Source organism: Phodopus roborovskii, unplaced genomic scaffold (genome assembly GCF_943737965.1).
Source record: "Phodopus roborovskii unplaced genomic scaffold, PHOROB, whole genome shotgun sequence".
Lineage (NCBI taxonomy): Eukaryota > Metazoa > Chordata > Mammalia > Rodentia > Cricetidae > Phodopus > Phodopus roborovskii.
Window position 1 is genome coordinate 9,784,991 of NW_026125489.1, and position 13,214 is coordinate 9,798,204.

At 45.4% G+C, this 13,214-nt stretch overlaps 1 protein-coding gene across 2 annotated transcripts in view; it reads left to right on the forward strand.

The window, feature by feature from the left end:
* Rab3ip (RAB3A interacting protein) overlaps positions 1-12,685 on the forward strand; it is a 35,143-nt gene extending 22,458 nt beyond the window's left edge. For both annotated transcript variants that reach the window (XM_051176213.1, XM_051176212.1), the window contains exons 6-11: positions 542-745; positions 3,685-3,813; positions 5,193-5,305; positions 9,505-9,604; positions 9,687-9,756; positions 12,341-12,685. In XM_051176213.1, the coding sequence (XP_051032170.1) occupies positions 542-745; positions 3,685-3,813; positions 5,193-5,305; positions 9,505-9,604; positions 9,687-9,756; positions 12,341-12,423 (699 nt within the window). In that variant the 3' untranslated portion in view covers positions 12,424-12,685. The remainder of the gene's footprint in view (positions 1-541; positions 746-3,684; positions 3,814-5,192; positions 5,306-9,504; positions 9,605-9,686; positions 9,757-12,340) is intronic.
* The last annotated feature ends 529 nt before the right edge of the window (positions 12,686-13,214 follow it).

Sequence of the window (13,214 nt, forward strand, 5' to 3'; positions counted from 1 at the left end):
AAGTCACCTAAAGCTAGGGACACCGGGCACCGGTGCATTCGCGTACCATCCAGCTCACTTAAAACCGTGTAAGTCACACAAAAGGGTTCAGTAGTCACAGTGAAAAGTTATACTTCTTTTCTTAGTTTGCTTAAAAAAAAAAATCAAGCACCTAAATAGATTTTATTATTTAAGACTGAACTACAGCTAATCGTAAGTTAATGTATCGTAGTGATTTTGAGAATCCACATTAATGTTAGGTAATTTTGACCATTTAAATGTTTTCTTTTGGAATCCAAGCCATCTGGAAACCCAAAAACTTGGATTACTTTCTTTGCATTAGTCCCCAGAACATACAACTTAATCTTATTTTCTGCCCTTGAGAGTGTCCTGGCCGAACTGCTAACGCTCGGCCACATGTGTCAGAGCTTGTGTGTGTGTGTGTGTGTGTGTGTGTGTGTGTGTGTGGTGTGTGTGTGTGTGTGAGTGTGTGTGTGTGTGTGTGTGTGTGTGGTGTGTGTGTGTGTGTGTGTGTGACGGTCGGTGCTGATCTCTTTTCAAGATTGACGTTCTCCAAGCTGAAGTGGCCGCCCTGAAGTCACTCGTGTTGTCCAGCTCGCCCACGTCACCGACGCAGGAGCCGCTGGTGGCTGCAAAGACGCCTTTTAAAAGGGGGCACACGAGGAATAAAAGTACCAGCAGTGCCATGGGTGGCAGCCACCAGGACCTCAGTGTGATACAGCCCCTGGCCAAAGACTGTAAAGAGGTGACTGTCGCTCATTTCCATCGCGGAGGTGTCTGTCGGGATTCTTTCTTTCCCTTCCTTCCTTCCTTCCTTCCTTCCTTCCTTCCTTCCTTCCTTTAGTATAAAATATGCAATATTAAGATGGGGGAGGCTTTGTCTAGAGCTGGCTGCTTTCAGGGACCCTTTCCCCCTGTTCTCTGCTGGCTGGCCTTGGACTTGCCGCTGCAGACCTGCTGTGTCTCTGCACCTCAGAGTTTCACTAGGGGAGCAAACTGGCATGTGTTGTGTAGAGGAAAGGGGGGCCTCAGCATCCTCACTAGCCGGGGTGCTCCGTTGGTGCAGTGTTAAAATAGCAGCACGGGAAGTGGGGAAGTGGGGTGATGCTCTTCAAGATCTGAGAAGCAGAATTTTACATTGCTACGGAAGTCCAGAGTTGATTCAGACAATTGAGGAAGAGAACAAACAGAACCCAGAAGTACTAGAAGCCTTACATTTTAGAAAACATAAAGATAACGTAGATACTGTGTATTTTGGGATGTGCAGAATAAAGATTAGATAATTATTAAACCGTTTCTAAAGGGATTGATCAAGAATTCTGGGAGTATCGCTGGTTTTCTTGAAAGCTACATCCATCATTGAGTTTAAGCTAATTCATGTTTGAGAAGCCATTGGTGTTTATTCATTTAACCTGTGTCTAGAAGCCAGGAATTACTAATTGAATTACCAAGGCAAACTATTGTAACTGAGTTACCTTTGCTCAGCTATTAGTAAGAATATGGTAACCAGAACAGTTTAGTTCTTGTCCAATTCTGAATATAGCAAAATCTGAAATCCATATTTGTTTCTGTTAAATGTCTAACACACTCCTTTAGTTGCTTTAATTCTCATTTCTTCTTTGATTTTAAATAAGTGTACTTAAAAAAAAATTGTAGTTTTCACTTAGTAAGTGTAATGGTTTTTCTCCTGTTGCCTATAATAAAACAGTTTGGATGGTTTCTCACCATTTTTAAAGCTTTTCTAGTTTTGAAATGCATATGAATAGGTTGCACACATCCACTTTTGATACTTTATATCCTGGTGCTTTGTGGAAATATCAGGAAATTTTATCACACAAAAGAAATCCAGATTTGGCTGAAGTATACCCTAGGACAATGTTCTCAACCTTGTGGGTCGCGACCCCTCTGGGGTCGAATGACCCTTTGACAGGGGTCGCCTAAGAGCATCAGAAAAGACAGATGTTTACCTTATGATTCATAACCATAGCAGAGTTACAGTTAGCAAGTAGCAATGAGGGTGAGGTTAGGGTTGGGGGTCACAGCATTAGGAAGGTTGAAAACCACTGTTGTAGGACACTTCCCAGCAGTCGCCTGTTCTTCTGGACAGCGTGGTGAGGCTCTCAGTCATAGAAGGGAGCTCTGAAAGCTTTAGCACACGTGTGCAGCCGTACACACACAGTGCAGGCTTTGGGTCTACATTATACTTAACTGTGTGTCTTAGTCAAGGATGCTAGCGCTGCGATGAAATGCTTTGACCCAAAGGATTTCACGTCATCTTTCATCATCTGAAGGAAGCCAGGGTCAGAGTTACACAGAGCAGGATTCTGGAGCGGGAGCTGATGCGGAGGCCATGCGGGGCTGCTGCTCACTGTCTTCTTCCCCTGGCTCGGTCTGCTTTAACTATTGAACCCAGGACCAGCAGCCCAGGAATGGCGCCGCCCACAGAGAGCTGGGCCTTCCCCCACCAGTCATGATAAGAAAATGCCCCTTGGGCTTGAGGCTTTTCCTCAATTGTGGTTTGGGAAGCTGCTTTTCTCTGTAAGTCCTCGCCCATCATCTCTCCTTGCACAACTTAGAGGATTAAGTGTTTAGAAAGTGCTTAAGGGACCATGGTTTCTGAAAGAGTCAGCTGTCAGGAAATGGTTCCAGTGTTGCCTTTAAGCAATCTTTCCTTTGATTATTATTCACTTTCCTGCTTCGGGCCTTATTTCCATTTTCTCCATTAACTTCATGAGTGAATTTGGAAATCTTAACTATTTATCTCTTAACAGACTTTATCCTCTTGCCTTTAACATTGACTCAGGACATTTATGAATCGAATGAAAAATAATCACAATGTGATTGCCATTACTGACCTCTTAAAGCCCGTAGGAGACAGTGGTGCCCTCAGCCTTCGGTGCCTTTGATGGGGCTGCACCTCTGGCTGCGGGTGTGGCCCGGAGCTCAGGGGCCGCTCTGCGCCCGTGCGTGTGTAGGTGCTGCTTTCTATCAGCAGGTGGCCTGGGGTGGGCTAGGTAGGCTGAGGGTCTGTAGAGAAGAGGACTTAGTCAGGGGAACGAGGAGGGCCAAGGGGAGGTGTGGCTCGCTTCTTACGGCTAATTCACGGTGGTTCCCATGGTCAGTGTAGCAACTGAGCGTGCTGTTGCTCATTGCCCGTCGCTTGTACTAATGGCTGTTTTAGCATCCTGTTAGGACTGTCATCCCACACTCCGGCACAGGCTGGATTAGATTTTTTCAAGTAACAGATATCCGGATTGATAATTTTAAAGCAGACTGCTCAGTAGCACCTTTTATATTCAGGACAGTCCTTGTCCCCAGAGAGCTCTAGTGTTGCTGGGCATGGTGGTCAGGCAGAGGCAGGAGCCTGCTCAGGGCCAGCCTGCTGACAGTGAGTCCCAGAGAGCTGGGTATGAGTGAGGCCCTGTCTCCGAAGAGGTGCAGATGATGGCAGCATCTTTGAACATCATAGGGGACACACCCAGACACCCAGAGACTCAAGAGACTCAGTTAATCTTTTTTTTCTTTTTAAAGAAAACTTGCTATCATGTATTACAGGACAGTTGAATTGTTATTATTTGAAATGAAGGACATTTCCTTTTAATAATGTGTAAATTAGGGCTTGGTTCTATCAAGTGGTTCATATTTATTCTTTTAAAGTTGCTTTGTGTCTGTTCTGTTTGTTAGGCCGATTTATCTCTGTACAATGAATTCAGATCTTGGAAGGATGAGCCCACGATGGATAGAACATGTCCTTTCTTAGACAAAATCTATCAGGAAGATATCTTTCCATGTTTAACATTCGCAAAAAGCGAGGTAATTTTTTCTTTTTCATTTTAATAGAAGTTTGTTCCAGATCTTTTGTACTTTCTACTGTCATGTTACATATTTTAATGTCTTATATGTCTTAAATTACTGTAAAAATGGCATGTGTAACATTTTCTCCATTTCATTTTAGGACCATATGGTTATTGCGATCCTCCACATTTTCCTTCTCGTTAGCCGGGGGTCATGAACACTGAGATGTGTATTGTGTCAGTGTGACAGGGACATGTGTGTGGGAGGAGCAGCTTGTTTCACACATCAGGTTCAGTTTTCAGTTTAAGCCAAGTCCTGAGCCTACTCTGTAACAGGCAGTTGCTGGGCTCGTGGTCACGATAAATGTGTGCACAGCCGGGGTGTAGCTCAGAGAGAAATGACAGACCCGCCTCTGCAGGGCCCTGAGTCCATCCCCACCACCTGCCAAAACAGAACCTACACCAGAACCAAATCTGTTTATAAATAAAACAGGAAAGACAAGGCTTGGCCTTTGTCTCAGGATTAAGAGGAAAAATGAAGTAGGCAGATTAAGAAATATTTCAGAGGATCGGGTATCGTATAGATCACACACAGCTGGGCAGTCACCATTTCCCTTTGATCTTACCTGTGAGAAGTTTGTCCCCAATAACCTGCCAGCTGATGTTTAAGGACTTCATTCCTGAGAGTCTAATGGAAGCCTTTTGAGGATTGAGCTGTAGCGTTCTTGCAGATGCTGCAAGCTTATAAAGCCAGAGTCAGATGAACACAGCACTAGCCTGGTGTGGGCATTGCCGACCATCCGCTCGGTGCTGGTAACCTCACCAGGAGGAACTCGGGACCGTCACACTGCCTCTATCAGAGGAGACTTCATATTTGATTCGGGGGGGGGGGGTGAATGCTATTTTTTTCTTTTTTTCTTTTTTTCTTTTTCTTTCTTTTTTTTTTTTTTTTTTTTTTTTTTTTTTTGGTAGATGTTTATGCCTCTAAGTACAAGTTGAGAAAATATATAGCTAAATTTGGTACATATTGCTAATGTAAATTACTAGTACTTATTGCATAAGTTAAGCAGGATGTAGCATTAGGATGTTAATTTTGAAATGGCTTTTGTAGTGGATGTGTAGTCGTGGGTGAGGAATGGGTTGAGACTGGAATTAATACTTTAATCCTCTTCCGGTTAATACAAAAAAATTCTTCCACTGCAACTTAGTTGCCTCCCATAACTGCTCGAATTATGAAAGAAATTAAATGGAGATTGTGACTTGAACTTTTGTCCCCTTCTCTTTGAAGTGGCTAAGGCCAAGTGTATGGCATTGAAGGAGGGCTAGCTTATAAAATTAACTTCCTGTCTTACTTGAGTTTCCCTGCCAGCCTGATTTAATTCTTTTGTTGTTTTTAAGTTGGCTTCAGCTGTCCTGGAGGCGGTGGAGAACAACACTCTAAGCATCGAGCCCGTGGGGCTGCAGCCCATTCGATTCGTGAAAGCCTCAGCTGTAGAATGCGGAGGGCCAAAGTAGGTTTTTACACCCGTGCCTCGTGGGAGAGTGAGTTCTGGAAAGTTTCTGTGTTGTGCTATTGTGTTTATTCATGTGTGTGTTGTAAATGTGATGACGTTTCTCCTCCTCAGTTTCTTCTCCGCATCTGTGGCCCAAAGACAAATAAATCCCAGGTGGTATTGGTGCTTTTCAAAGTCAAGCTTAGTTTCCCCCAGACAGAGTTGTGGTCTCTTTAGTGAAGAAAGGTAGGGTGGGAAATACCCGAGGGAAGGCCACTGGCGCAGGCCTCAGGCAAGAGATGGATGGCGGCTTCTCCAGAGAGTTAGCACCCTTTCAGTTATGGCATACACGTACAAGGTAGGGGTGTGGGTAGACTAGGGATAGAAAGTGTTGGCCCATTTTACTTTGGGGCGGTACTGACTTAGAGCTGGTCTTTCCACAAGGGAAACAGTACCTGGATTGATGGCCCTGATGCAGTACTTGGTGCTCTTGAGAGAACTCCAGTTCAGTGCAAACACCCACATCAGGGAGCTCACAGATACCTGTAACTCAGACCCAGACCCTCTGACCTTCATGGACCCCAGCACTTATGTGAGCACAGACCTGGATGCATATTCATAATTAAAAACCACAACCACAGAAATAATTAACCCCCACCTCCCATAGTTCTTCTGTAAAAGATTCCAAAATTGGCAAATAGTCTGTCTTCCACATTCGGGAGGTCTTTGGAAATTATAAATGGGGGTCAATGGGAGGACTGGTGTATTTCCCAGCGGGCAGGCTTCCCCAGCCAGTCCTCTGGGAAGAAGGCCTAAAACCTCTGAGAAGTGTTCTGCCCCAAACCAGCATGTAACGGTGCCTCAGCTTCCGTTCTGAAGACCACATTAGCGGGGGCCGGGAGGGAGCCGGAGAGCTCAGGGCAGCCGTGGGCCCGATTGCAGCTGTTGTCTGTGCAGGACTGTTGAAGTTGTAACTGTTTTGTTGGTGCACACACTCCTTAGGATGCCTGCAGAGTGTGTGCACGGTGTGTGTGTTTTGTGAGCCGCACATCTATGAACTCAGAGTTGTAGTCTGTGTTAAACTAGTGCTGTGACAACCTGTAGCACAGTGGCCTCTGAATTTCAGGGGAATTTATAGTATTAAATTCTACAAACACCAACGTATTTCCCTTTTGGCCCTGCAGCCTCTCAAATGGAAAACCAGATGCAGTGATAGCAGAGTCCACACTTTGAAGGTCTGGGTCATACCGTATTGTCAGTGTGATACCTGGCAGTTTTTACTGTCGCATTTGTCTACCCCTGCATTATCTCACACATGGTACACATATGAAGTGTACTCCAGATGATGCCAGACGGTGATGCGGACGTACATTATGTCACACATGGTACACATATGAAGTGTACTCCAGATGATGCCAGACGGTGATGCGGACATACAGGGTTTTAGGAAAGGAATTAGATAGGTTAGATTTAGAGAGCAGTTTGCACGCTGTGCTTACGCTGTGAGGTCAGGAAAGGCATTTCAGGTGTATACACACACATTCTGTGTAAAACTGAAGGGAGACGTTTGTCTTCCCTTTATTACTGTGCTTTACTTTCTTTAGTGTGCGTGTGAGGTCAGTATGCCTTGTGGGAGCTGGTTTCTCTCCTCCTGTTGGGTTCCAGGGGTGGAGCTCAGACTGTCACACTCTGCAGCAGTCAGCCATCTTGCTGGCTCACATATTGGACCTTTAAACAAACTGTGGGGACCAGGTTTCAAACATGGTGATTAAACAAATGACTCAGTGCTGTAAGACACAACCACTCTAGTGATTAGGAACTCCTCTGGGAGAGGACAGATTTGGTGTGTGTATTTGTGTTTGTGTGTGTGTGTGTGTGTTGTTGTTGTTGATTTTTTTGTTTTTTGAGATGGGGGTCTCACTGTGTAGCTCTGGCTGTCCTGGAACTCCCTCTGTAGACTAGCTTGACTTTGAACTCAGAGATGTGCCTGCCTCTGCCTCCAGAGACTGGGATTACAGGTGTGTCATACTACTCCCTGATAAGAGGTGGAAAGATTTGGTAGCGTTGGGGTGTGGGAGGAAGTGGATAAATTGGACAGGAAAACAGTATGTTCAGAGGACAGGTAAGATAGGGAGGAGAAAAACGGTGTGATAGATGGGTGAGGGGTGCAAGAAGAAAGAATTAGAGACCGCCAGCTTGATGAGGGTTGGAGTATCGTGGAAACGAGTAGAGAAGGTTCTGGCTTGAAAGACGCTACGGGCCTGGGTCTATGTGCAGTCATCCCGGTGTGACAAGGCAGGCTACATCCTTGAAGAGGTACAGCAGCAGCAGCAGCAGCAGCAGCGTGTTCTATGGCAGCTTCAAGAGACCAGACCAGCATTGAGTCCAGAATCAGAAGTGCATTGATTAACTGACCCTGTTAGCGTTTAGAAATGGCCATTTAAGAAATGCTGCTTTTAAAGGCAGTTGAAGAAGAACTTTTATTAGGAGCGAAGACACACATGCATGCAGCACATACAGAGAAAGACCCTCCACAGAGCAGAAGGGGGCGCACTCTGCAAGCCAGAGCTTGGTCCTCTCTTTGAAGGGGATTTTTTAATTTTATTCTAAAAATTAATACCTGAGACCACTTTAGCAAAATCCTTTCAAAATGTGACAAGATGTTAAAGAACAAATATATTTTCAGAAGAATAAGTTGGGTTCCTTCCTTTCTTTTCTTCAAGGGTACTTTTCTTTCTGAATAAATTATACTTTTTGCAAATTACAAGGACTTCCAACTTAAGTTTACTGACCTCTGATCTTTCCCAATCCAGTAGTTAGTGTTAGTATCCAGACATCTGCACTGGCCTGCCCGTGGGGTTCTGACAGGATGCGCCCTCAGCTTCAGCCACTAAGAGCACCTGTGCACATTCACTACGTTCCCTTTCAAAAGGGCCCTGTCCACCTTGCATCCCTCTCTCCTTCTCTCCCTCTGTCTGTCTGCTGTCTGACTGTCCTCCCCCACCCATCATCCCCCCCCCCTGTCTCTCTCCTTTGATCCCACTGTTCCTGTCCCTGGAGGCCGGTCTCCCTGCTCCCCTTTCCCGAATAAAAAACCCTTTTGCTTGAACTCTGTTCCATGGTGTCTTTCTATCTTGAGCTGCTTTTTAAAATTACAGCCGTTAGTACTTTGAAATATTGTCACAGAGCATTAGAACAGTTTGCAGGTGTGTGTTGTGTGTGCCTGTGTGTGTTTGTGCACGCTGGACCAAAGTAAGTAAAATAATCTCCTTGAGAAGAATTAAAAGATAATCTTTTTTCAAAGAGATTTGAAATTCTAAATTTTTGTTCTAAATAATATGTTTTATACTTTGTTTCTCTGTGGAGGAGCGCTTGGGTTGTGTTTATTTTAGGTATACCTGAAATCTAGCATCGTTCGGGTATATTGTTTCTTTGTTGTATAATTTGTAGTGTCGCGTCAGCTGCTATTGCCACCTTGTTTTACTGAGAGCGTCGCTAATTTTTCATTAACAAACACTGGTGGTTGTGTCTACCCAAGGCCCCAGCTGACTAGGTTGACAACTGAGCAGCATGGTGACAGGTGGCTATCACTTAGTTAGCAGTCAGTGAATCTGACTTGTTGCCAGGCTCTAAAGATGAGCAAGCACAGTATCTACCCTCAAGAAGTAGATAGCCTAGTCCAGGCAGAACGGCCGCAGGTAGGAAGGGTGGAATGAGCTGGGCCCCTCACACAGGTGTTAAGGACAACTTACTTCTTTATACACTAAATGCAGCAAGGCCTACCAGTCAAACAGGCTCCTCTTGGCAGCTGTCAACCCTGTACAGCATTAGCAAGGGTTGTTAAGACTTGAATGCTCTTGATTAGGTTCTCTTCAGCTAGGAAGCTGTTATGTTGTACGGAGACCTGCAGCTACTGGACCACGTGTAGATTTTCTCCCAGCTGGGCCGAGTGTGGAAGCAGTCTGCGTCTTTCTAGAAGCGAGCACAGTGTTAGGGTCATAGGGCTATACTGGGACATAAATCCCACAGGGCACTGACTGTGCCTTTTTGTCTCGGTGATCCAGCGTCCAGGTCAGGCCTGACACGTTAGGTTCTTAGATATTTTCTATGGTAATGAGGAGACAGCTTGTTAAAAGAAAGAGAGAGAGAAAGAGAGAGAGAAAGGGGGCAAAGGCTTTTAATTATAAAACAAAACTGACATTTTTGTTATTTTGCAGAAAATGTGCTCTCACTGGCCAGAGTAAGTCCTGTAAACACAGAATTAAACTGGGGGACTCAAGCAACTATTACTATATTTCTCCCTTTTGCAGATACAGGGTAAGTGACATGACCATGGTGTTTAATAATGTTCTCTTTGCCATAAACTGACCAGCTCTGACAGCTCTTCCTTTTGGCCTAGATCACGTCTGTTTGCAACTTTTTTACGTACATCCGATATATTCAGCAGGGGCTTGTGAGACAACAGGATGGTGAGTGCTTTCAAACCCTTGTAAGCACTTGCGGGAGAGCGTAGCGTTTGCGGGAGAGCGTAGCGTTTGCGGGAGAGCGTAGCGTTTGCGGGAGAGCGTAGCGTTTGCGGGAGAGCGTAGCGTTTGCGGGAGAGCGTAGCGTTTGCGTGAGAGCGTAGCGTTTGCGGGAGAGCGTACCAGACCACTGTAGTGTGTGGCGGTGAACTGTTGTTCCTGTCGCCTCAGTGAATCCCTCACCGTTCGTTCTAACAAAGTGTGCGTCTTCCAAAAATGATGTTTTCGCTTCCCCGGTTTTACTCCTGAGTGCCGAGCAGGACCAGCTTTACCTTGCTAGGGACGTATGATAGATCAAACCACTAACTGCATTTACCCCTTGAAAGCTGCTTGGGAGGCTGAGACAGGAGGAGAGCAGGTTGAGGCCAGTAAGAGCTACAGGATGAGTTCAAGGCCAGCTTAAGCAAGTTAGTGGCACCCTGCCTCAAATATCAAAGGAGCTTGAGAATAAACGGTATAGCTCCGTGGAAGAGCACTTGATTAGCATGAGTGAGGTCCTAGGTTTGGTGTGTGGGAAGATGAGCAAGCTCTGCCAGTGGTCAGATTATTTTCACTGGTCGAAAGTTTAAGGGACCAGCTGTGAGTTTCCTGTGTTCTCTGCTTTCGCGAGGCAGACGTGGTGATTCTGAACAGGAAAATGACTCCTCCTGAAGCAGCAGAAGCAGAAGTGCAGGCCGTTGCGGTTGTGTTAACATTTCAGTGTAGCCTTCTGGGGTTGCTAAGGGACCATAACCCAGTGTCTTAACTGCCCACCCTCCCACACTTACTGATCACACTAGGTCAGGAAGAAGCCCACCTTTCTCCTCGGGCATGGTGGGAGAGTTTCCATGTAAGCTTGTACAGATAGTGAAAACCTTTCTGTACCTCGAGACTACAGAAGCTGATTGTTTGCTGTCACACAAGACTGGCAAAGACTCAGTTCAGCCCTTATGGCTCCGGTGCATGGAACTGTGCCATATTTATTTAGAATTGCACATAATTAATTTTAACATGTAAATATGGGAGGCATGGAGCTAGAGGCTATGAAACAAAAGGAGTCTGTAAGTGTGTGATGGCTTTTATAATTTCAGTAAAAACATCTTTTGAATAACGATTGATGGATAATATGATGCAAACTTCCTCCTTGTTATGAAATACGAAAAGAATTCACTTCATGAAAATAGGAAGGAAATGTCTTGGATGAGAGTGTCAGGTGTGACATTCTGTTATTTTTGCATCTCATGTATCTAATACCCAGAATATACCCTGCAGGGCCCTTGTATGAAGCTAAAGTTTTATTTTAAAACCTAGCATCATCTGAGCTTTGTGTTAAAAAAAAAGGTTAGGGTCAGTTAAATCCAAGGCATAGTTTTTTAGCCTTTGTACTACAGTAGTTTGGGCACCTTAACACCCCAACACAAATGCCTCAAGATAAGCATTGCATCGAGCATGGACGTAATCCCATAGTCAGGATGCAAGCACAATAGAAACACTACTTTTAGGCACTGTGTATAAGATCCACAGGAACTTTTTTCCTTTTTCCTTTTCCTTTTTTTTTTTTATTGAGGCAGGGTCACACTATGTAGTTCTAGCTGTCCTGGAACTCCCTCTGTAGATCAGGCTGGCCTCGAACTCACTATCCTGGCTCTGCTGGGTTAAAGACTTCCGCAATAGCAGGCTCCACACAAAGCCTTTGAACTTTGGGTTGAAGGTGCTGGGCCCTTCCCCAAGGTTATCTCCTCGTGTCTGTGTAAATGTTTTATGTTTTTTAATTAAAATATGGACCTTTTCCTCTTACAAGCATTTTAGGTAAAGGATACTGTCTTATAGTGACACTGCTAGCTTGGATAATCGTGTGTGTGTGTGTGTGTGTGTGTGTGTGTGTGTATTGGGTGTGTTATAACATATTTTACAACATCTCTGGCCTGTAGTTGTTAGATGCCAGTAGAACTCTAACATACAGCCATGAAAAAGGTATTCAGACATTGTCAAATGTGCTTTGGGGGCCAAATGTGTCTGATGAACCCATTGGTGAGTGTGTGAGCTGGCCACAGTGTGAGCTGGCCACAGACTGTTTATTGCTTGAAGCACAGACCCCTTCTCTCCCACTTTGACTGGGAATTAAAAGAAGTGTGGATAATGGAAATGTATAGTTGAACCTCGGTGTTCCTTTTTATTTCTAATTTGAGCCATACAAAAAGCTTCCCTTATCACTTCAAGGGACATTACTGCATTTTCTGTTTCTGGGAAACGTCTAAGGGAGGACAGACCAGTGCCGAAGACTCAGCGGTTGGATCATAACCTTTGAATAAGTAACTGAGCCTTAATGTACTCAAGGAGGGGATGGAGTTGGCATTTACTCTAGACCTTGAAATATCTACTTTTGTCCGTGTTTATCACGACAAGTCTGACACCGTGGCTTGAGGGCTGGTAGAGCTGGGGTAACCCATATTAGGGAGCACCAGCTTTGCATTTTAGCTAATGTTACATTTTCCTTGACGCTTGAGCAGTAATTACACATGATTTACATGTCTCTTCTCTGTCTGTGCAGTTGATCAGATGTTTTGGGAAGTTATGCAGTTGAGAAAGGAGATGTCGTTGGCAAAACTGGGTTATTTCAAAGAGGAACTCTGACCCCCTGCGTGGGGCCTGGCGTGCGCCTCCCTGGACAACTGAAGAATGGCTGAACATTTTTATGGTTAATATTTATTTCCGAGGAGAGGGCCAAGACTTGTGTCCTCTTGCACATACACTACGAAGTCCTGCGATTTCCTGTAAAGCCACCGAGCCGTGTTTGCTTTTCCCTGAGTGGAGCACACCCCGGCCAGCTGCAGCTCTACCAGTGATGGCGATCCAGCCCTGCAAAGCAAAACCACCAAATAAACGTGAGACCGAGTGTGTGTCTCTTCCTTCGCTCTGGCGTGGCATGTAGCGTTGCAGAGGGCAGTGGCAGTTCTTAACGCTGCGCCCTGTGGGCAGGGGCTGCGTGGACAGGACTCAGTGGATGCTGCCTCTGTGTATGTTGACGTTCCAACACAAGGTTCCGTTTGCAGAAAGATTTGGGTTTTTTGTGTTGTTTTGTTTTCCACCTGTGAGGTTTTTTTCTTTAATTACTTTTTTTCCCAGACTGATCAGTTTTCCCTCCCTCCCTCCCTCCCTCCCTCCGTCTCCCTCCCTCCCTCCCTCCGTCCCTCCCTCCCTCTCTCTCTCCCTCCTGTCCTCCCAGTTCCTTCCCCTACCCCCCTCCCCAGTCTGTTCCTCCTCCTCCTCTGCAGAAAGGTTTTTACTGGGATTTGGAAGTCACTTTTTGCAGTAACCTAGTGAGTCCCTGAACTGTAGTGGCAGTCATGTAGGAAATGAAGAGCGGCGAGGTCTCACTGTAGAGGAGCGTTCTTGAGCGTCCTGACCGACGTAGGGCTCATGTT